Source organism: Tubulanus polymorphus, chromosome 9 (assembly GCF_964204645.1).
Source record: "Tubulanus polymorphus chromosome 9, tnTubPoly1.2, whole genome shotgun sequence".
Taxonomy (NCBI): Eukaryota; Metazoa; Nemertea; class Palaeonemertea; order Tubulaniformes; family Tubulanidae; genus Tubulanus; species Tubulanus polymorphus.
In genome coordinates, this window is record NC_134033.1 from 15,104,922 (window position 1) to 15,128,438 (window position 23,517).

A 23,517-nucleotide genomic window follows, 5' to 3' on the forward strand; every position below is an offset into this window, starting at 1 on the left:
CAGCGCTCGTGTTCATGTACCAATCACACGTAGGTCTCAGATTTTTTGGGCCCCCCCCCTATAAATTCCTGGATGCGCCGTTGATGTCAGTACAAGGCTCATAGAAATTACCAGTACCAAATTTCACTAATAGAAGCTAATGACGCGATGAACTAAAATATATTTCAAATAATCAATCTAATCGATGACAGTACACAATTTTATCAACTCCACCCTATTTCCATGGATACAAACCGATTGATGGACATCGATTTGAAATTTTACACGTGTCGACTTTTTTTCTCTCTCTTTCGAATAAACGGCGTTAGTACAAAACCCTAATTCATATAGAAATCGCTAGGTCACCGAAAACTGTGAAGCAACACGCGAATTATGCCGACACACACACACACGCGTAACCATGGTAACAATTTTTAACTATTGACACAAAAGATGATCGCCGTGCGAAAGAAATTGATGATCGAGGTTCGAGGGGCACGTACGGGCGGCGGGGGTCGAAACTATCGACAGAATAAGGGGTAGGGGGAAAAACTGTAAGATCTGAGAGGCCTTTTAATGTAAAATCCCACCTAGTATAAAAAAGACGAGTACGAAATATTTCTTAGATCCTGTCACTATCCTTCCTTTGTAACATCTATATTTTGGAATCATTTTAGTTTAGTCAAAACTTCAGAATAAACTGTTAAATCATCAACTGTGGGTTTCGCTCAACAATTACGTAATATTTCCTCGAGTTTATATTTATTCAACGTTCTGACTTTATCATAATACATGCGGTTATCTTCACTAGTGTTATGTCAGCACTATGATATATATTCTAACAATCCAGAATAACTCGAAGTCAGTTGCTCTGAAGTTGGTTTGAGTGAACTGGCCGGACAATAATACCGTGGTTGCCATGATAATTCCAATAATTCCAATCCTCACCGCGGTATCTATCCACGAGCAACTGACCGCTAGATTAATAGGATATAGTCGAAACGTTGTAAATGAAACGGGATTGTTTTTTCTTTCGCGGCGCGAGGATATCGTATCTCGGAGTGGTTCATCGACGGTCGCCTTTTAAAGGCTTTCAGCCTACGAAATGACGGACCGATTTAAGCCGAAATCATTTATCAAAAAAGATAAACGATGCGCGGTAGATTTAGATTTCGAAGATAGCGATTGAGTCATACTCGGGTTTCGGAGAGTCATTACTCTACACGGTGAGCGCCGCAGAGAGACTTAAAGCGGTTGAACATTTAACGTTAGAAATTGATTCTCGTGTGCGCCGCTCAGAAAACCGGTAATAATGTAATAACGCTCTCTTCCCTCTCGACTGTCCTCGAGATACGAGAGTAGCTTCATTCTGAGTCTAAATCTCCACGCGACATTTTACCGAGTCAGCGTCCTCCACAACAGGTTTCACCTCATGAATTTCTACAACCACCACTTGTAAAATATCTGCTGCCCCGAACAGAGTTGATGTCAATATTCTATCAACGCTGATCGAGCAAATGTGAAATATAGAAGATTACACCAAGATTAAGTCAAAATTTTCTGGATTTTTTTTTGGGGATCGAAAGCCTCGCTATTTCAGCAGCCGCAATGTCATAATGCAGCCCCTTTAGTACTCCAGCATATAGAGAATACTGGACGTAGAGGTAAAACCCACCGTGATAAGGACAGTTCCACGGTTTTGAGTTAAGATTTGGACTCATTGAAACTAAGAGTTTAAGAAACTGGATCTAGAGAAACTAATTTGTTGTTTTTGAAGTTTCAAGCTTAACACGTCAGTCCATCCTCAAAGAACAATCGTTTGATCGAATAATTCTTCTCTGAAGATCGACAATGAAACAACATTTCTTGCTATGGTAGTACGTTTTACTTTTTTAACACCGCAATACAATAGTCGAGTCAGATCCAATCAACTCAGAGAATATATCCTGGTTGATATATCTTTATGACTCAGATGTTGGTTGATATATTTTTATGACGCTTATGAAATATATATCATCTCAATCAGGTGTCACTGTTAATTCGGATATATTTTCGTCGTCCTGAAAGGTACGACTTGAGAGCGGAGTCTACTATATTAGTAATCTCTTCATGTAATCCGTATTAAAGAAATAAAAAGACCTGTGCCTGGTTTTATAGATTCATCTTACCTTTAACCCGGGGTTAACTCAATTCATTTTCAATTCAATTAGCCCCAGGGTTAAAGGTAATGCCGGTCTATAAAATTCCATCCCCCCCCCCCGGAGAATGATGGTTTCGTTTTTTTCACTTACCCGTTCAAGAGCGATTTCCTCATATTCCCAGTCACCAGGGGTGCTACCATTCACCTGTAAACAGAATAAACGACTCATCATTCCATAGAATGCGGCAGTACGCGGTGGGCAGCACGCGGTGGGCAGTACGCGGTGGGCAGCACGCGGGCAACAGTGGGCGGGCAAACGAGTCAAAGGAGTTTTAATCCAAAAAATTCTCTACATTTGTTAATCCATATTGTCTAGATGGTGCTGCATCTAGTAAAGGTACAGGTAGCACAGATTCTGCTCCTAGTCCACTCCCCAACTAGTCAGGTCCTATCCTGTGTGCCTTCATCTAGTCCAACCCCAGATGGTCAAATTCTATCGTTGGTACCTGCTAAGTCCACTCCTAATTAGTCAGATTTAATCCCGGATACCTGCCACTAGTCCATCCCTAGTTAGTCAGATTCTATCCCGGATATCTGTTACTAGTCCGGATGCTTGCTACTAGTCCAACACATGTAAGTCAGATTTAATCCCCGATACCTGCCACTAGTCCGCCCCTAGTTAGCCAGATTCTACGTTACGCGATCACTTTCATTTCCGTGAGTTCGTAATTCAATAATAGAAAACGTCGATCGTCTTGTAACCGTGGTAACTAATTTTTTGTCGCGGCAGTCCTCGTCGTTGTTACGAGGGGGTTACGTCGACTTCGTACGGAGTTTATAACGCGTAGTCGAACTACCGTCGGTTGGGTACGGTTAACGCCGCCGACAACCTTCCAACAATGACTTCTTCGACAGCGCCAGACGTACATATTCGGTCGGTCGCCACGACAACAGTAGCAACAGCAGACGTATTTATACGCGCGCGCGAGATACGACCTCGACAGAGAGACAGCTGAGGAGGAAGAGGTGATGAGAGACACTACGAAATGTGATTTCATTTAAAAGCCACTCTAGGTTATTTTAAACGTTTCGAATCTATCAGGTCATTCCTGAATATAAGCTGTTAAGGAGAGAATTACAAATTTCAAATTTCGAGGAGTGTCTGCATCAATTTCATATCTCAATCACTGTAGACTTCTCCTAATCGCTACTGTTTATCTCAGTAATCCATTAATTCAGTGTTTTTTGTAAGCGAATTTTCATCCTTGAAATTACTAAACTCTAATTCGGCGACCGCCTGATTGAGTAACAGTAAGATCCCGGTTCCAACTGTGCTGATTAATTTACTGCACAACTTCTAAAATAATCTAATTCTAATCACAGTGTCGCTTCTATCCGGACCGGCGAAAACAGCTGATTTAAAAACGCGCGCCCACGCGTTGATTCGGTCCGTACTAAATTGGTCCGGCGTTCCAGGTGCGGGCGTTATTAGAACGGACTAACTAACGCGATATCCGTTTAAACGAAGTTTTCGAAACAACGCTCGCGATGATAAAAACGATTGTTCTCTACGGATTTCAGGAAACCGATAGAATTAATTAAGAGCTTGCGTCGCGTTAAGTGCCGTTTCTATCCTCAACCGGGGAACGCTATACAATACATACATTCATATACACACTCTCCGACAAACAGTGCAGTCAGTGTGTTCTCTATAACGAGGGCGATCAACCCTGTATCAAACCCGGCGAAAATCAGCAACCGCGGTTCTAAAATCATTCCCACAGCCTCATCAGCGGTGGCGAGACACACGATAAATCTTAATCATTGATCGGTACATTCGAATTATTTGAATCTTGTAGTGAGAGAGAGGAGAGAGGAAGAGAGGGGGAGGGAGGGAGGAGGGAAAGAGAGAGAGGGAAGAGAGGGGAGGGAAAGTGAGAGTAGGGAGAGAGGGGGAGGGAGGGAGAGGGAAGGAAAGAGTGGAAAGAGGGGGAGGGAGAAGAGAGGGAGGGAAAGAGAATAAAGTGGGGGAGGGAGAGGAGTAAGAGAGGGAGAAGAAAAAGAGAGAGGGAGGAGAGGGGAGGGAGGATTAAAAGAGGGGGAGAGGAAAGTGTATGTCTTATATTCACATATCTCTCGGCTGCAACTCATCTTAAATAAACGTTCTTCCCCAATAATAGATTCCAGCAATACAACATCTTCCCCGATCTGAGTTGATATCAATGATTCTATGTCAATGTGTGATCGATGATTATTATAGCGATAAAAGCCTCGTTCAAGTGACTCGTTTAACGCGAGATTGCACCAAATTAAGCTTCATTTTCAGTCGAAATGGCGAAATCTTAAAAGCTCTAACTTAAGTATCCCTTCAGTTGACTATCAGTCGAAGCGTTGATATAAACTACTCTTGCCCCCGAGGGAACATTCGAGAACTTGTTTCTCAACTTTTTTGGTGACATTTTGCATCACATCATGTATATATATATATATATATATATATATATATATATATATATATATATATATATATATATATATATATATATATATATATATATTCAATAATTTTTGTTCTAACTTCTGTATTCCTGGGCCCGGTTCTATAGACAGGTATTACCTTTAACCCGGGGGCTAACTCAATTCATTTTCAATTAAGTTAGCCCGCGAGTTAAAGGTAATACCGGTCTATGAAACCAGGGCCCGGGAGTTTACTATCAGGATATAGTCTAAACATCGAAATCAACGAATTTAGCGTTTAGCCTCCACATTTTCAAACTCAAGAACGCTGGTGGTATTGAGAATATCGCGCAGCAGTACGATTTCTATTCTTCGAAATGCGACGAACGATATTCGAGCTGCGCGTCGTTAAATCGAGATCGAGAGCGTCGCGAGATGAATTCTTAATTTCATAAACGGCTATAACTTCATTAGAACGTTTTGCCGTTAATCGTTAATTCATGTTAAATGGTCTCCTACGGGGAGTATTTCCACGAGTCGGATATTTGTCACGAGAGACTCGAGCAAGCGGAGAGAGGAGAGGAGAGAGAGAGGAAAATGTAATCAATCTATATCTGGGAAGAATGTTTATTTAAGATCATATAAGTTGCTGCTGAGAGATATCAGTAAGACACACATACAGCTCCTCTCCTTTCTCTCCTCTCTCATTCTCATTCTCTCTTGCTACAAGATTCAATTAATCCGAATGGAATGAATCAATAATTGTTAAGATTTCTTGTGTCTCTCGCTGCTGCTGCTGAGGCGGGAGATGATCCCGACCGACGCTGCGGGCGGATGATGCTACTGATAACGGTCGCAATCGTGATAAATTAATATCAATGAACTTCGATCGATTTGTTTCGTAGATCGGCCGCTAGATGGCGCAACCGATCAAAGATATATTTGTTGCGAAGTTCCAGAATAGATGCAGTCACCATAATTCCAGCAAAACCTGTCATTAAAAACCTATTTTGGCCCCGTCTCTAGGTCGGTGGCACTAGTCATTGGTCCGGTGGGTCTACCACTAGTTGGCACTGTGATAAAAACAAATATCCTGTCTGTTGATAGGTGGAGCTAGTCACTGGTCTGGAAGGTCTACCACTAGGTGGCACTGTCATAAAAAATGTGCACGTCCATTGATGAAATCATACGATTTTCAAGAAAAAATTACCGAAAATCATCATTTGATCAGTCAAATACATGTCTCATCAACATATAACAATGAGTTTGTTTAAAGTAGCTTGTCTCTTCATAAAACAACAATGAAAATCATCGATAAAACTAATGAATTCAATATCACGAAAAAATACAAAATCATGAAAAATTCATAACATTTCTCAATTTCAAAGACAAGACATTATAATGATATCATATAGAAAATTAGTAGTAAACCTCACTTGCCACAGCTTTAAGTGAACTGCGGTGAGCGAGGCTCCGTATGACCTAGAGAGAAATATATATATATATATATATATACATATTTAAGAGGAAAGAACGTAAACCTGAAAATGATAGAGATACGAAATGATTAATGCATATATGACGAGTGATCGAGTGACTGTGGCGCCATCTATTGGTGAAAACGATAACCGTGAGTTTTTTGTTCAGTTCACGATAAAGTGAAGAATGACGAATATGTGAATTAACTTTACCTTCAGCAACAGATGACTGCGCGATTTTTTCTAAATCGAGAAATAAGTTTCAAGGTTAAAAACGCTTTTCTCGTAAAAACAGAGAACGAATAATTCGTACGAAGACATTTAACCCGGTACAAAAAGCGACATTAAAAAAAACCAGTGACGTGAGATTCATTAATTTTACACGATCAATTAGTTAATTAGCAAATCAATTAACAAGCACGAAAATAGCACCTCGATAATTAGTCGGATTACTTAGTTAATTGGGGGTAAAATTAACACATCATTAATTGATAATAAATCAGTTCTGAAATTCGAATGCGGTTCAACATGCGGTTAATAGACGGCGACACTGACTAAAACAGGTACGATATTTGATGCGTACCCTCATAACGTAGCGCGCCGACTGCGGCAAGTGGTGGTACGAATAAGACGAGTAGGAATCGCGATGGTTCTAGAAATAGAAACGAAAAAAGAGAAAAAAAAAAATAAGAGAAAACGAATTCAACGAAAAGTTTTTTCGAAAACATAAAATGCAAGATTGAGGAAGTTTGTCGTAGAGAATAGTAAGACAAGAGGAAGAAATACTTGAAAATAGGTAATAATTTCTTATCGAAAATCGAAAAAATATCTAAAATCAATGTTATTTCCACAGTGCACAGTTAAGAAGGGAGTGGTCCATTTGAATTCTAAATAATTGTGATAGAATACTATTGTGATATACTGGATAATAGGCATAGATCCATCTGGGGAGAGGGTTTGGTCCACTCTACCTGTTGGAAGCTGGATCAGCCCGAAGGAGTGTGTCCGGCTCCACAAGCGAGAATTCAGGACCCGTACAAGAGGTCTGGATTCGGCGGGTCTATAGTTCAGGACCCATCCAGGATAGGGGCCTCAACCACAGGGTATGTTCTGAGTGGTTCGCCCAGCAGGATGAGGTGCCTGGCCGTCGGGACGAGTAGTACCCCGTGGTAGGAGGGGAATGCTTGGCAGGACTAGGGGTATGTAACACTTGACATTACGTGTAATGCCGATTCAACTTTGCTTGAGAGGACGTCATGTGGACTCGAGCTCAGTCAGTTTTGTTAGTAAATACCAGATACAGGTATGTACTACTAAAACTCACTGAGCTCGCAGCCACCAGACGTCCTCTCAAGCCAAGTTGGAAATCGACAGGCAATAGATTTATTTTTTATTTATTACTTACAGATCCGACCGAGGCGCCGCTACTGATTGAATCGCGATCTATAGAACGATCTAACGACGTCTTAAACAATTTCATAACCGAGTTCAACGACGAACGACTATCGACGGAACCGCGAGACGAAGACTGTCAAACAAAAAACACGCATCAGACGTCAGTTCCTTAAAACAGGGTTAGAGTTAACAGCAGTCGTATTCAGAAAAGTTTTCTAACTTAGTTGCTTTCTTTTTAAAAAAAATACATCTTAAGTTTATTTGCCGTAAAAGCTGAGCGGCCGGTTATAGATAGTTCCATAACTTGGTGCAGCCCTCATCCTATTCGACAACATAAATTGTCAATGCCAAAAGTGATTATATTTGCACGACACATAATTGTCCACGAAAATAATTCGGGACAACTTCGTAAGGATTTCTTAAGAATTTCTGTGATAAATAAGCACTTTCTAAGGGCCATACTTAGTTTTTCCTAAAGTAACAATTTTAAGCTCTTAGGAGACTAGCTATGAACCCCCGGTTACAATTGAAAAAAAAAAGAAACAAAAAAAAATATGAAAAACGAAGAAATGAAATTGCAGAACCATCGTTTGAGAGAGAGATTGATGATGATTTGAGGTGGATTTATGTCGCCGGTTATTGAAGGATTAATCATTGAAGGATTCAGCAGGGCGTGCAAAGGGGAGGGGGGATACTCACAGCTAGGCTTCCTACTGATCCTCGATTAGCCTGTCGGATAAAACAAAATAATTAATATACAACTTGACGACTACTATAACCAGCACGTGCTGCCATCTACCGACTGATATTAACACTAGGCCGGTATTAATCGCAGCAGGCGGCACGTTAACCAACACTGTGTTGTGCGGATAATGAATAGAAAATAGAGTTTCCTAGAACTGAAGTCTGTTCATTTTTGTCTGGGATTTTTATATTATGGGGCAATTATACAGCATAAAATGGATATAAAAACGATGGTTTATTCAGACTGCGCTTTTTCACTGGTCGCCTATTGAGACCAATTTGAGGTATATGTTCAAAAAGATCAAGTGAAATATCCAAAAAAATTTAATCCCAGACAAAACTTCACAAACTGTATAATCAGATAACAGTACCAGATTACTTCTCAGATTACATTCAAAATTTATCCATTATTTCTCATATTCTAGGAATGATGAATGGTAATTGAGTTTAACAAAAGCTTAAGATCATCAAGAAACTTGATTGAGTCTTAACCCCTCGGGTTAACATTAATACCAGTCTATGAAACCAGCGCCTAGGGTTAACTAAATACCTCGATTGTGACAATGAATTCCTGTACCGTGGGAAGCAAGGATCCATTCGATGGCACTAGTGTACAAGCATTCGGAATACTATCCCAGATTTCTGCTCGGGTTCAATTATTAAAATCTATCAATCATTTCTCAAATTCTACGAATGACGAATGATAAAATGTGCACCAAATTTGAACCTAAAAGCATCGATCTGACTTTTATCTTCGGGAAAAGATTTGCCTAATTTCTGATGTGGGAGGCTAAAAATCTACATGAAATTACATTGGGGCTATTACAGTTAATTCGATGTTTCTTCAAGCATACTACCAGCTCAAGGAAACACTTCAGACTGCAGTTTTCATTCTTAGTGCGAGGTTTTTTTATACTATACCAGCACGTGCTGCCATCTACTGACGGCTATCAACACTAGTCAGGTATACTCATTGCAGCCATTGCCCCGTTATCGGATAATCATAGTTATTAAGTTAATTACTCGCGGGCGCCACCTGAGAGCAGCCGACGAAAAAACAATTCCGCCTAAAATTGACGATCATCGACGCCGAATAACTTTACACTATTCGCACCCGTTTAAACGGTAACCATGGCAACGCGATCGGTAGTATTATCGTTATTAAACGCGTGTGCGCGCGTGGAGACGGTTTCGGTCGGTTTTTTTTTTACTCGTTCTCCTCGCTAGGAATCCTCACCGGGCGTCGGACGAGACGGCGTAAGAGATTACCGAGCCGATTCGATTGGTCGAGAATCGACGGTAATTGACAGGCGATCGTCGTCGTCGGGGGCGATACGAGGATAAATCGCGTAATTCGGAACGTACGTACGGTCGTCGTGAATTCCTGACGGTAGAAATCCACCGCCTCGAGAAATCAATACGCAGAGAAAAATGCTGCGAGCAGATTTAGAGCTTGTTTTATGAGAGTGAGTCTCGGCCCCCCGAGTCGAGGGAGGTCTGTTCGCCGTGTGCCCCAACGCCGGTAGCATTTTCATTTCCTAGAGCTAATATGCAGAGAATCGTGCGCGGTAATAACGAAAAAATAATTCAAAGTCCGAAAATGTTTCCAAATGTTTTGTAATTCATGACTGAGCTATTTGAATCAAGAAGTTTATTAGTCGACATACGTCAAAATCTACTGCCTCGAGAAATCAATACGCAGAGAAAAATGCTGCGAGCAGATTTAGAGCTATTTGAATCAAGAAGTTTATTAGTCGATATAGTCAAAACGTTGAATAAACTACAAGCTCAAGGAAAGTTTTTCGGACTTTCTATTATTTTTTTTCTGTTATTACTGATGGATTCTCCAAATACTATAGATGTATTTAGGATTATGAGCTTGAAATCATCCTAACGCAGTTCAAATCACGCGTTTATTATCATCTCTTATCAATGAGGATTTGGGAATTTCGAAGTTTATCATCTTATTTTGAATCTAATACTATATCATAGGTTTCCTGTATATTCTTATGAAAAGCTGTCCTAAGCAATAGGTCTGATTGTTATCACAGAATGATCGTGAATGGAGCATATGACAACTGGTCACTACACCCGACTGGTCACTTCACAACTGACCAGTCGCCACAGCTGACTGGTCAGCAGACCAGTCACCAGACAAACCAAACTTCAAAACTGTATCAATCACTACAGCTCAATGGTCTAGTGGTTAGGACAGAGGACTGGCAAGCAGAGGGCCCAGGTTCAAATACTGGTGGGGGTAGGGTTATGCGTGAGCTTAAGTGGTGGGACCGTAATAGGAGATTATTTTGGAAAAACAAAATTTTTATTTTGCCTTTTAAGAAATTTACATCAGGCAGTTTTTTTTGTTGTTGCTTTTATCGTTGTTGTTGGATGTTGTTCATTAATTACGCGCGGCAACCAGAAACAATCACTGGCAAGTGAGGGATGTCAATGCGGATTATTAGAGTTATTCTTCATATCGTGTATTATTGAATTACCGATTGTGATTGTTATTCCATGTGTGAAACTCCGTCATAGGGAAAAGCGATCGTGCGTGTGTGAACTCCGACACAGGGAAACTGCTAATACACTCACACATACATACCGGAGCTCCGGTATATGGCAGGCCTCCGGTGTGGGACAGGCAAACGCGCAGCTGTAGCGCCTTGGACCTTATGAATTCATACAACTTATGTTTATCATCCCTGAGCGCCATTTGGGCCATCATTCGGATTTTCCAAGAGAGATACTTAGTGATAGTAATTTAATTTCTATAGCGCCCTTTTCTGGTATTATTACCCCCAGCCTATAACTCTATTCCATGTATCAGTCATTTCTCCCTGAGAAGTAACATCCGAGCAGCTGCTAGGCGCTCAGGAGTCATCTATCAGGCCAGGTACCCATTTACTCCTGGGGCCTGTTGCACAGTCGTGACTTAAGTCCAAAACTGGTCTTAAGTTGTTAGATTGGCTATAGAACTTAGTTGGTCTTAGACTGGTCTTAAGTCTAAGTCATGACTATGCAACCGGCCCCTTGGTGGATAGAGGCAATGAAGATTAGTGTCTTGCCCGAGGACACTACGGTAATGTACGGGGTTCGAACCTACGACCTCGCTTCCCAGAGTCGATCGCTCTAACCACTCAGACTTGAGATAAACGATTCATTTTCGAAAATTCCGGTCGCTGTAATGAAGAAACCCGGTCGCTGCGAGTCCATTCAAGGACGGATCATTCTAATTAAGCAATGGCAGTTTTTATGAAGCTGTGAGTTGATTAGCCTCAGTTAGCGGCTGTGTCACCCGTCGTCAGTGAGGACCTCCCTGTTTGTGTGAAGACTTCTAATCGAATCATCCTATATAGCGGACATGTAATTTCCTGTCTTACAGCCGGAGGGCTGGAGGGGGCGGGTTAGGGGGGGATTGATGACCTGTGATATTTAACAACTTCTATATAACACTTGAAACTGAAGTCTCCGTTGATGGTGATTGACCTCGTCGATTCACGTATTCTTCAAGAAAATATCCGAACTATAAACACGTTATGGATCAATCATTCGTCATCGCATAACTATCTCTTTAGATAGAATTTATGATAAAGACCTAAATTTCTACAAACGTTGCGTAAAATAATGTCTCAACGAGCATTTCACTTTTACAAATTAATCCAATTCAATTTCTAGAATCAATTTCAAGATAGAATCAACCAAATATTGAACAGGTTCTTAATCTATGTAGAAAAAATAGTTTTATCTTTCGAACGATCTAGATTTTAAAATCATTTTCCAAATAATCTAATTCTTTTTTTATAGATACCGCCATCTCTGTACATATAACAAAATCCGTAAAATCCAACAATCGGGTTCTTTATTTCTTTTTTCATGAATAGTTTCTGTTTCAGTTTAGTTTTCTAAAATCGTTTTTCAAATAATTCATTTTTTTTTCATAATAGATATTATCTTATCGAAACTATGAAATCCTTTGAAAGGTTCCGCGATTCTTGGCGGCAATAACAAAGAAAGAGATTGGCAAATAAAGAAAGTCGATATATTGCGCGAATGATGCTGTTATCACAATTGAGCGAACTGTTTATTCGTTACACGCCTGAATTTCTGCAGGAAATGACTTTTCGAGTGTCGACGTTTTGTAACGGGTTTTTTTTTTCATTTTTTTCATAATAACTCGATATCGTATATGTATATAAATATATATATATATATATATTTATGTATATAAATATATATATACATATATATATATATATATATACACACATACGCCCCCGGGGACTGGTTTTGTTCCTCTCGTAACCATAGGAACTTACTTCCAATTTCAGCAACAATTACTCGCGCCGCGTGCGACTACATTGTGTGTGTGTTTGTGTTTGTTTGCGTATTGATCTCCTCTCAGCAGACGCAATCCTGTCGCATTGTCATCGTCGACGACGATAACCGACAAAAAAAAAAAACATTCGAATCTAAATCGAAAAATGTTTTATTTTTCGAAACGAACAGGTGTCGGATCGAAGGAATTTTCACGTATTTTTCCGCGTCCTCAAAACAGCTCACGACATTTCTTCATGACAAATAACCAGGAGGGGGGATGTGTATCATCCGTAGATTGTTAGGGGGTAAAATAATCACTGGGAGATTTGTCAGATATTACCTTGGTTTCTCATTGATAGTTGTCATCCTGGTTCGGGATTTATCCCTCAGGGCAGGTCTATGATATTGCGCCTTGGTTGAGCATTTATCCCTTAGGGGTAACTTTTTTTGATACATGGTCTATGAAACCAAGCCCCGATTGAGAGTTTTCCCCCAGGGGTAACTTTGATACACGGTCTATGAAATTGCGCCCAGGATTTTTGACATAACTGTTTATTGGGTCCGTACAGTTTCCCGAAATACAAAGCTTAATTTGTTATTTGGTATATTCACACGTTGTTAAGATAAAAAGTTTTTCTTATAAAACTGCACACAGAGTTCAGTGTCATGAAAAGGTTTACCCGAAACTGATGCAATTTCTTCATGAAAAGTACATTTTCTAAATGAAAATAATGCTTTAATTGATTTTTGATTCAATTTCGTGCGATCAGCTGGATCCAGTTCCACAGTTCCCAGCTAAGATTTGACTCTGAGTTAACTCATTGAAAATGAACTAACTTTGACTCAGAGTTAACTCTAACATACAACTGTGGAACTGGGTCCTGTATTTTACGAGTTGACGACAGTTTACTGCCTGTAATTCGGTTGAACGCTATTTCCATGAATAAATTGATATTTTCGTCATTAATCGCCGATGTTTTCAATTGATGTTTCGCACGTCAATTTTAGCCCGGACTAATGGACGTTTAACAGCGATCCAAACCGATCGCTTCGGAGGGACCTCGACGACGTATCCATCCGACAGAGGGCGCCGCCGTCGTTACGCGAGATCCTAGTGTGCATCGCGTTGCCACGGTTACGTACCTCCGGGGTAAAACGAGACTCGGTTGTCGTCGTCGTCGTCGATGACGTAACCGATATAAAATATTATTAGAGATGATAAAAATTATTCATCGAACAAAATGAAAACGTTGTTTTAGCGTCGCGGTGAAATTTGACCCGCGTACGCGATATTGATTTTATATTATGTCGGGTAGTGACGGAGAATATAGAGCTATTCTGAGGAGGTTTCATACAGATACATCATACCATACGTCTATCAGTTTACAATCTAACCAATTAATAACCAGGGCGGCCACCTTCCGACTATTTACGAATTCTCGGATTTATCCTTGTAATAAAATTAAGATCCCGGGGCACGGGTGAATGAAGAAATTTCTTGGTCTAATATCCGAGTATCCAAGCTCTCTGCAATTACAGTTTGTGAAATTCCCAAAGTTTTCCAGGGGATATCTTAGTCCCCCGCCCCCTGATTCCCTGAGTTTTCAAAGACTTTTCCTCATAATAAAACAGAATTCCCTAAGTGAATCTGCTGCAGGCTAATGACGAAATATCTTCTAATTCTCTTAGGTTTCCAGGTCAGTGTCCACCCTGATTAACTGTAGATTATATAGTTTGTTCTAAAACACTCCCTAAAAAGCTCTCCAGTTATAGTATAAAATACCTTGAAATTGGTGTCCGGAATGTCTTTTCACCGGCATTTCCACTCACGGCATTTTCACTTACGGCATTTTTACCTTCAGAAAATGACGCATCTAGCACAAGTAAGGGGATGCTATTTCCGATAATTGGGACATGGCGGTTTGAAATAAGGAATATCTACGTCTCTCGTCGGGTAGTGAATACTTACGTGGTCGTATCTGATCGTGTGCACGTATTTGTGAAAAGATACGGCTTTATTGCCGGCGGGGGCGCCACTGCTGCTCGCGCTACTGCCCGAGCCCCGGCTCTTCTGGCTGTGAGGTACGGTCGGGGGTAGTTTAAAACGGCACCAAGCGAACATTATTCAAATATCAAGCGCTTCCATATTATCACACTAGGCGGCGGTTTTTACCACTTCGGATGTTAGTTTCTTTTTATCTCACTAGATGGCAGTTTTAACCATACGAGTTATGGTTATTTCACGTGCTTCACAATGATAAATCCCAGATTCTAGACGTTTTTATCCTTTTTTTCAATTTAACCACGCGAGTTATGGTTATATCACATGCTTCGAGATCATAAATTCCGAATTCGACACGTTTTTCTCCGTTTTTTCAAGTATCTGATCATTTTTTCGATATCTATTGATCGAATCTCGAATAATTGCGATGAATTTGCGCGATAATCTCAAAATTGCGCGAATCTACTCGAAAGCTTTTTCGAATTGCGTATCTAATCATCGAGAACGCATCATCAGCGCGAGTACGTCCGTAATTCCCCGCTGACAACAATGCATGCAACGACTGATCGTCATGGCGATTTTCGTCCGTGGGACAATAGTTTCGATCGAGCTGCGTACGGTCGGTCTTTTTCCAACTGTTGCCGATGATAACGGATATACGAACGCGTCGGATAAGAGCAGTCGTCTCGAAGATCGTCCGGCGATCATAACTCACGCCGACGACGAGCGCGCGCGATCGACTTCAATCCCTCGTTCTACAAAATAAAACAAACAAATTGATTTTTATATCGGACGACGATAAAAACGAGGGAGAAAGAAAAGATTTTGACGAGATGATATTTCGAAAATTTGATGGAATGTAACGTAATGCGTGATGGCCGATGATGAATGGAGTTTAGATTGACGGGAGTCTGACGACGAACGACTGACGCGTCGTTTCATAATGTAATTCATGCGAATAAATGGAACTGGCTGAAAAAGTGTGTATCAAATGAATTCTTTAAATCTGATTACGGGTGCGCCGTCTCCGGTGCAGTTTATATCGAAGTGTAGCGAGAATGGCGGTAATAGCGGGGTTAAACAAGGGGAGTACTGTTGTCTCCATTTGTTTGTACGGTGTTCTCCACATGCTGGAATTTTAGAGCGACTGCATTCATTGTTAAGTGTATGACATTGTGGCTGTTGAAGTAGCAAAGCTTTCGATCATACCGAAAAACTACAGAAAATTGAAGCATCTTCTATTTTTCACAGTCAATCTTAATCTATATATTTCAAATCAATCGGCGGATGTCACTGTCATTGAGTACAACCAGTTGCTTAAAAGTGGAAATGACCAACTGGCTGCAACTGGATATAAATCGTCTCTTACCAGTTGTAAGCGTACACAAGCGAACTGATTGTATCCAGCCAGTTCCACTCATACGCTGAAAACTGCCTCGCGAATAGTTGTCTCCAGTTACTTCGTTGATGAACGCTAAGCTTTAGAGCTTATACCAGGGTCAAACAAGGGGGAATACTGTCTCCACTGGCATTTATATAGTTACGACGCAAAGAGTTCATTCTCTGGTTCCTAGAGATAACAACGCGGGGTCAAGCAAGGTAGAGAACTGTCTCCACTAGCGTTGACGAATCTATTGACATTTTTACGAGAGGAAAAAAGAAACGAATTGCAGAATTTTCAGTTTATAAGAGAAATGAGTCGGTTCAGTGCAAGGACTGAAGAACGAAGAAGGGTTGAGGTCGGTTTAATTAACACGAATATCGAACGGAATCATCATCAATCATAACAACTCATTGTTTATTCATAGATTCGATACTATCATCCCCCCCCCCCCCCAATCCTCCCACCTCCCCTCTCTCTCTGCGTCTCAAGATGATTTACCTCTGATTATTTATATGAAACTGAACTAACCACCCGTAATACATAGCTATAAATCATTCCATCAACGAACATCGCACGCAAGATTTCCAGTGCAACCATCCAGATTGAGTAACTTTCGCTAATTTTTCATTTTTTCATAGCAAAATTCGTCGAGAAAAGACTCATTGTACACATAGGGATCAGCTATAACTTAAACATCAGGGAGTATAATCTGAATGTTTGTCAGTTGAGATAACCAGAGACCCAGCGCTTCAACAATGAGACAAATTTATAATACACCTTTTAACATCGACGAAACAGTCGTATTTGTTAATCTTTTCAACTCTTTTTATGTTGTGTATTAGCACTAGTCTGTATGAAATCCCATTACTAAATCAGTTCTAAGTTACTAATCTTGGAATTTTGCTTCAACGCTTATATTTCTGAAGGCGATTATTGGATTTAATGGAAAAGTTGAATAAACTACTACCTAAATACTTCATACTCTTCATTATTCTAAGTTGGGAAAATATCTTATTTCATAATACGCTAATTTCATATTCACACGATAACAAGACCATGTTGAATTATTTTTTTCAAGTGTTTAGTTCGGTTCGTGTTAACATTTTACGCCCTGTCACGTCGGCTTGTCTGACAAACGACTGTTAACCGCGTCTGCTTATCAAACGACCGTTAACCGTTACACAGCAGTTTAATCATCATTTGAATAAAATGTCTCCACATCGTGCGTAAATGATGAATCCCTCGCCGAAACCTGGAAATATTTGCACCTAGAGTTTACGAGCAAGCAGCAATTGAAATGATAGACGAGAGAGGAGAGAGAGGAGAAAGGAGAGGAGGGGATGGAGGAGAGGTTAGAAAAGAGAGTGTGGAGGAGAGGATGGAGAGGAGAAAGAGAGAGAAAGGAGAGGAGGGGATGGAGGAGAGGGTAGAGAGAGGAGAGAGTGTGGAGGAGAGGGTAGAGAGGAGAAAGAGAGAGAAAGCAGGGGTAGGGATGGAGGAGAGGATGGAGAAGAGAGGAGAGAGTGAGGAGAGGATGGAGAGGAGAAAGAGGATAGAGAAAGGAGAGGAGGGGATGGAGGAGAGGGTAGAGAGAGGAGAGAGTGTGGAGGAGAGGATGGAGAGGAGAAAGAGGAGAAAGGAGAGGAGGGGATGGAGGAGAGGGTAGAGAGAGGAGAGAGTGTGGAGGAGAGGAGAGGTGTAAGAAGAGAGAGGGGAGAAAAAGGGAGAAGAGAGAAAAAGCAGAAAAGGAGAAAGAGAGAGAGAAGAGATTTACTGGTTTTTGGGATTAGTTTAAACACTGTTGCCTTCATACAAGCGGAATTCCGCACGTATCTCATCGACTTTAACCTTCATCCCGCCGAACACAACGACGAAGACACACAATATCGAAGCGTCTTACTAAACAAACATTCGTTCGAAATCAAAGTAAACTTCACTCCCACTTACGGCGAATAACTTCCGATAAATAACTCGCTCGCGATAATTCCCCATCGAACGATGGATCTCTCGATTAAAAACCTTGAACGACTTGACGGACACAACGCGAGCTTTCATTAGAAAAACGTATTTTTATCCTTCGCCGATTCAGCTTACAGAAATATCGGGCCACGAGTTATTCAATATCCTTCGAGTCTGGGATATATATATATATATATATATATATATATATATATATATATATATATATATATATATATATATATCCATATCTAGATTGGAAGTGGATCTACAGGAGTGATTAGACAAGGGTATAGTTTTGGAGGGGCAGTTCTGGAGGGTACTATGTATATTATGTAAGTATGTACATCATTGCGTACACACAGTACAGTATAGTATTTCTATATTTCAAAACGATGAAATTAGTAATTTTTACACATTTTACAGCAAGGAACAAGTGGCTAAGAGATTTCAGTAATGCATCGCGAAAGATGCAATTCCTAAGAGGTCGAGTGTCAAATTTGTGCCGGTTCCGAGGACGTCTGCGTTGACAACCTCGTTGGGAAAACTGGCCCGAAACGCCTTCGTACAGATAGAGGCTTATCGCTGATCGATACGTAAAGATCCATTGTACATTATCCGATAAGCAGAACAGATAAGCAACCTGTTAAGTGGAATTGGCGATGATAGTTATGAGAAATAACAGTTTTGACATCGAGAAGCTTCGCGCGCGACGTTAGAAGATGTGAAACTCTCTCGTCGGGTAGTGACAGCTCGAACTGATCTCAGTTACTAATTGACAACAGTTCCCGGTGATTTATATATACACCCTACGCATCCTTATACGACATATTCATAATCACAATCTGTTCTATCTCGTTGTAGACTCGCGGAGTAATTACAATCAACTCTACGACCGATGATCCTCGTCGCAAAACCAAAAGCATCGTCGTCGTCGTCGCGCTGTTCGAATGAATCTCTTCACAAACCGTTCGTAGACAGACGGACAGACGCTATTAACCGAGTATTAACAGAATTCATGAGATGCCATGATTTAGTTGTTCGACGCGGGAAGGCCGACGAGCCGAAACTCGAGTCTTGATTAGGAGAGAAGGGTAGTTTAGTAGATGTGGAAGGTTGTTCCGGACGGTAGACTGGAAGATTGATGGGCATCGGGGTTGATCGAGGAGTTAGATCGGAAGTATATCTACAGGATTGATTTGACAAGAAGGGTATAGTTTTAGAGGGCTGGTTCTGGAAGGTACTGGTCATCTGGAGGAATCATAGTCAGAAGAGGGTAGGTTCTAAAGGGTAAACTGGATGCTTGATGGTAGGTCAAGAGGGTTAATTGGGAGAGGGTTGCTTTGAAGAGTAAGAGCAGGAGAGAGGACTGGATGGTTGATGGTAGATTAAGACAGTAGATCTATAGGGTTCATTGGGTAGATTAAGAGAATCTTGGGAGAGGGTTGCTTAGAAGGGTAAGATCAGTGGAGTGGATGGTTGATGGTAGATTAAGACGGTAGATCTAGAGTGTAGATTAAGAGGGTTGATAGGGAGAGTAGAGGATAGTTTTTGACTGGGATAGGTTCAGAAAGGTTGTAGACATATATCGCGAGATGTGATTTTCCGGCGCGGCAGGTTTTTAAATCGAAAATAATTCGAATCGTTTTCGAACGTCAAGAGATGATGTCGTTTTAATTGTTGCCGTGACTACAGCGAATTGATGTAATGTCTGCGCGCGATGACGGCGGCGAGGATGAGGAGGAGGAGGTAATCTTCCTCACGGGAATAACACGTTGTTTCTCGGGGATAAATCAACCGGCGAACGAAGCGTCGACACCGACGACTAATTGAGATGCGTTTTAACGACAGTTGAACAAACATTCGTCGATTTAAAAATAATCAACACTGATTTCATTAATGGCAAATATAGACGACGTCTGTTGATCAAAAGTAGATCAAGGTTTTTTTTTATCTGGATTGACCCTGTTATTTTATTTGATTGGTAAATGTCGTTTGAATTTTTTGATTGAGTGCCCCTTACAAACCCACACCTGCCAGGAGCAGAACAGGGGGTTTGATTTTGAAATCGGAAATCGAAGTACAGCTATAGCTGTGTGATCGGCGGTCGAGTTTACAACTGTGTTTTGTTTTAATCGAAGTACATGATTGGGAAATTCGGTTCCGGTTCATTCAAACAATCTTCCATTCAGTCTGAACTGGTAAGCGACTGTAGATCAAGGTTTTAACTCGTGGACTAATATTAAAGTGACAATTGAAATATTATGTATTGTTACCAAAATGTATTTGTCAACCAGCGAAATCCTAAACACATGTATCAGTTTGCATGATCAGTTTCTGAAAGTGTGCTGATAAAATTTCTAATATCTGGTGTTCGTAGTTCATTTCCGATTGAAAATATCTCTGAAGGGTGAAGTTCTGGACACATGTGAAGTGTGAAAGATCAATGTGTGCTAATAAAATGTCTAATGGGATTTGTGTCTAATGTCTGGTGTTTGTAGTTCATTTTCAATTAAAAATGTCTCAGGTGAAGTTCTGAACACATGTGAAGTGTGGACGATCAGTTTTTGAAAGTGTTCTGATAAAATGTCTAATATCTGGTGATTGTAGTTCATTTTCAATTAAAAATGTCTCAGGTGAAGCACTGAACACATGTGAAGTGTGGACAAGAATGGTCATAAAGTATGTAACATCTGAGGGAGTTGCGATGTCCAGGATGAGGGTCACCGATATTCAACCTAAAACGCACATTAATTATTTCTATGTATCGAATGTCATCTGGTCTCATTACGACAGACACCAGACGCTTGTGCCGTGAACATGTGACTTCACATTTAACAATATTAACAGAAATTCTCATTAGGAATTCATTACATGCATTCCGGTAATTACTAACAGAACGAATGGAAAGGGGTCACACCGGGTTACAGAATAACACGAACCTCTCAGTAGATTCCTGAATTATTTGCGACACAGTCCCAGGACTATTCGGGCAGCAGTTACAGGATTATATGGGCAACAATTCCAGGATAATTTGGGCAGCAGTTCTGGAATTGTTTAGCCAGAAATTCCAGGAGCATGTACAGAGAATAATCTGAAGTTATTAAAGGACGGTATTTGTCCAACGAAAAAAAACTGTCGCGACAAAGAAAATAGAGAGATAGAAGGCGGAACTGCCGACCACTCCCGAGATAACCCCGCTAATCCATTACCGTGGTAACCGTACGGTAATCCATTAACGTAAGGATTAGCGCCGTCTCAGCGAAAACAACGTCGCGAAAAATGAAAACACGTAACGCAATCCGCGAACGGCGTTTAATGCGTGGTACATTAAGCGTGAATACGAGAAAAACCGTACAGCCGATTAGACGGTCGAATTATTGGAATTATGCGCTCGAAATTCCAACACATTGATTGTAAACGTACAAGAGCATTGTCTAATACCAGGGTCCATAGCTTCCGGGCCAGTCTTTATTCCAGGCCATTTTGAATATGTAAAACACCACAATTGATGAAATAAAGAATTGAACAGTCTGAAACACACTGCTAAATCCAATCTCTATATTCAGCATGGACCATAATGCTTATCTATTTTTGTCTGAGATTTTTTTTAGGATATTTCTCTTAATCTTTCGAACACATACCTCAAATTGGTCTCACTACGACCAAAAATAATAATAATAATAATAATAATAATAATAATAACAATAATAATAATAATAATAATAATAGAAATAACAATAGTTGCGAACGGTATCGTAGGGTTTGAAGCTTTTAAAAGGAATTGATTTTTTCAACTCTAGCCGGATCGGGCGAAGGGGAAATGGCGTGTATCGGAGAGAGGGAGGTGCTACGTATCAGGGATGGGTAGGCATCAAAGCCGGCGAAGATACTTGGATGACCGCACTTAAAAGCCGATATCGCGTCGGAGCGGTTTGCGTTTCCGATTCGGACGATATCTCTCGTCGGAACGGGTACATAATGAGAGTCGTGTGAGTGTGTGGGAGTGGGCTGAGACACCGCACACGGAAACCTGACCATCAAACAAACACAGGTCTAATCTGCACGATTCATGAATTTATTCGCGTCACGTGTAAACTGCCTGTAATAGCAGCAGCGGTGGCGGTGGTGGTAATACAGTTGTTTATTTATTGAGACATCATAAAACAGCAGACTCAGCCAGGCACAGGACAATAGGGGAGGGGAGACTGGAACAAGGGAAGGGAGACTAGGGAGAGGAGACTAGGGAGAGGAGACTAGGGCAGGACAATAGGGGAGCGGAGACTGGAACAAGAGACTAGGGAGAGGAGACTAGGGCAGGACAATAGGGAAGGGGAGACTGGAACAAAGGACTAGGGGAGAGGAGACTAGGGCAGGACAATAGGGGAGGGGAGACTGGAACAAGAGACTAGGGCAGTTACAAAACAGACGTGACTGACCTTAATTCAAAAGTGGTCTAAAATCTCAAAACTTAATTTATTCTGTCAAATCATCTATAGAACGAAGATGGTCTTGAGCTGGTCTTAATAAGAAGCCATGATTGTGCAAATGAGTGGACAGGCAGACTGAGTCAGCAGCTAGGGCAGGAGTCTATAGGGTAAGACAGTGCAGATCATGGCGAAGGGGTTATGCTGGTACAGGTGGATGTACAACTCGGGCAGGCAGAGGGAGTGATAGTGATGAGACCTGAGGTTTACCTACATTACCTCATTCCATACGCGGCACCACTGAACTATCATACCACGCAATTCAATATTTATGTTATACCTAATAGACAAACGGCCCTTACAACTCTGTTATATAGAATTAATGCTTTCCAATAAGCAGTACAACATACGTGTGACAGTGAATTGTCGACACCTCCCTCCTCCCCATGAAACCCCCCGCCCCCTGCGGCGTTAAAAACTGTGTCCTATTGGATGATGACACATTATCAACCGCTGTGAGGGATTTCAATAGGTTTTACTAATATACTAATTACTATCCATACATTACACGCCTGATGAATATGAGAACTAGTTCCATCGGTCCGGCTGTCTACCAGCCTGTCTGTCTACCAGCCTGTCTGTCTACTAGCCTGTCTGTCTACCAGCCTGTCTGTCTACCAGCCTGTCTGTCTACCAGCCTGTCTGTCTACCAGCCTGTCTGTCTACCAGCCTGTCTGTAGTGTAGTTTGTGATCAGTGAGTATGGTTTTTAGACAGTTTTATATCGGTTGCAACAGATTAGTTTTAAAACGAACTATGAAATAGACAGACATCCCTCGACCGCAGATCCCCTCAGCTTCCCCTCTACTAGTTCCCCAAAACTTCCCCTCAACCACAGACCACCCACAACCATACATCCACTTCCACCAAACATCCCTCTCAACCACAGACCACCCCCAACCATACATCCACTTCCACCAAACATCCCTCTCAACCACAGACCACCCCCAACCATACATCCACTTCCACCAAACATCCCTCTCAACCACAGACCACCCACAACCATACATCCACTTCCACCAAACATCCCCCTCAGCATCCCCTCTACGAGTTCCCCAAAACTTCCCCTCAACCACAGACAACCCACAACCATACATCCACTTCCACCAAACATCTATCTCACCATCTAAATGACACAGGAGTTGAGAAGATACGAACTCGCGTACATTGAAG

At 41.2% G+C, this 23,517-nt stretch overlaps 1 protein-coding gene across 2 annotated transcripts in view; it reads right to left on the reverse strand.

Moving 5' to 3' along the window:
• The window catches only part of LOC141911007 (disks large homolog 1-like), a 77,614-nt gene that overhangs the window by 29,736 nt on the left and 24,361 nt on the right, over window positions 1-23,517 (reverse strand). For both annotated transcript variants that reach the window (XM_074801944.1, XM_074801943.1), the window contains exon 5: window positions 2,271-2,324. In XM_074801944.1, the coding sequence (XP_074658045.1) occupies window positions 2,271-2,324 (54 nt within the window). The remainder of the gene's footprint in view (window positions 1-2,270; window positions 2,325-23,517) is intronic.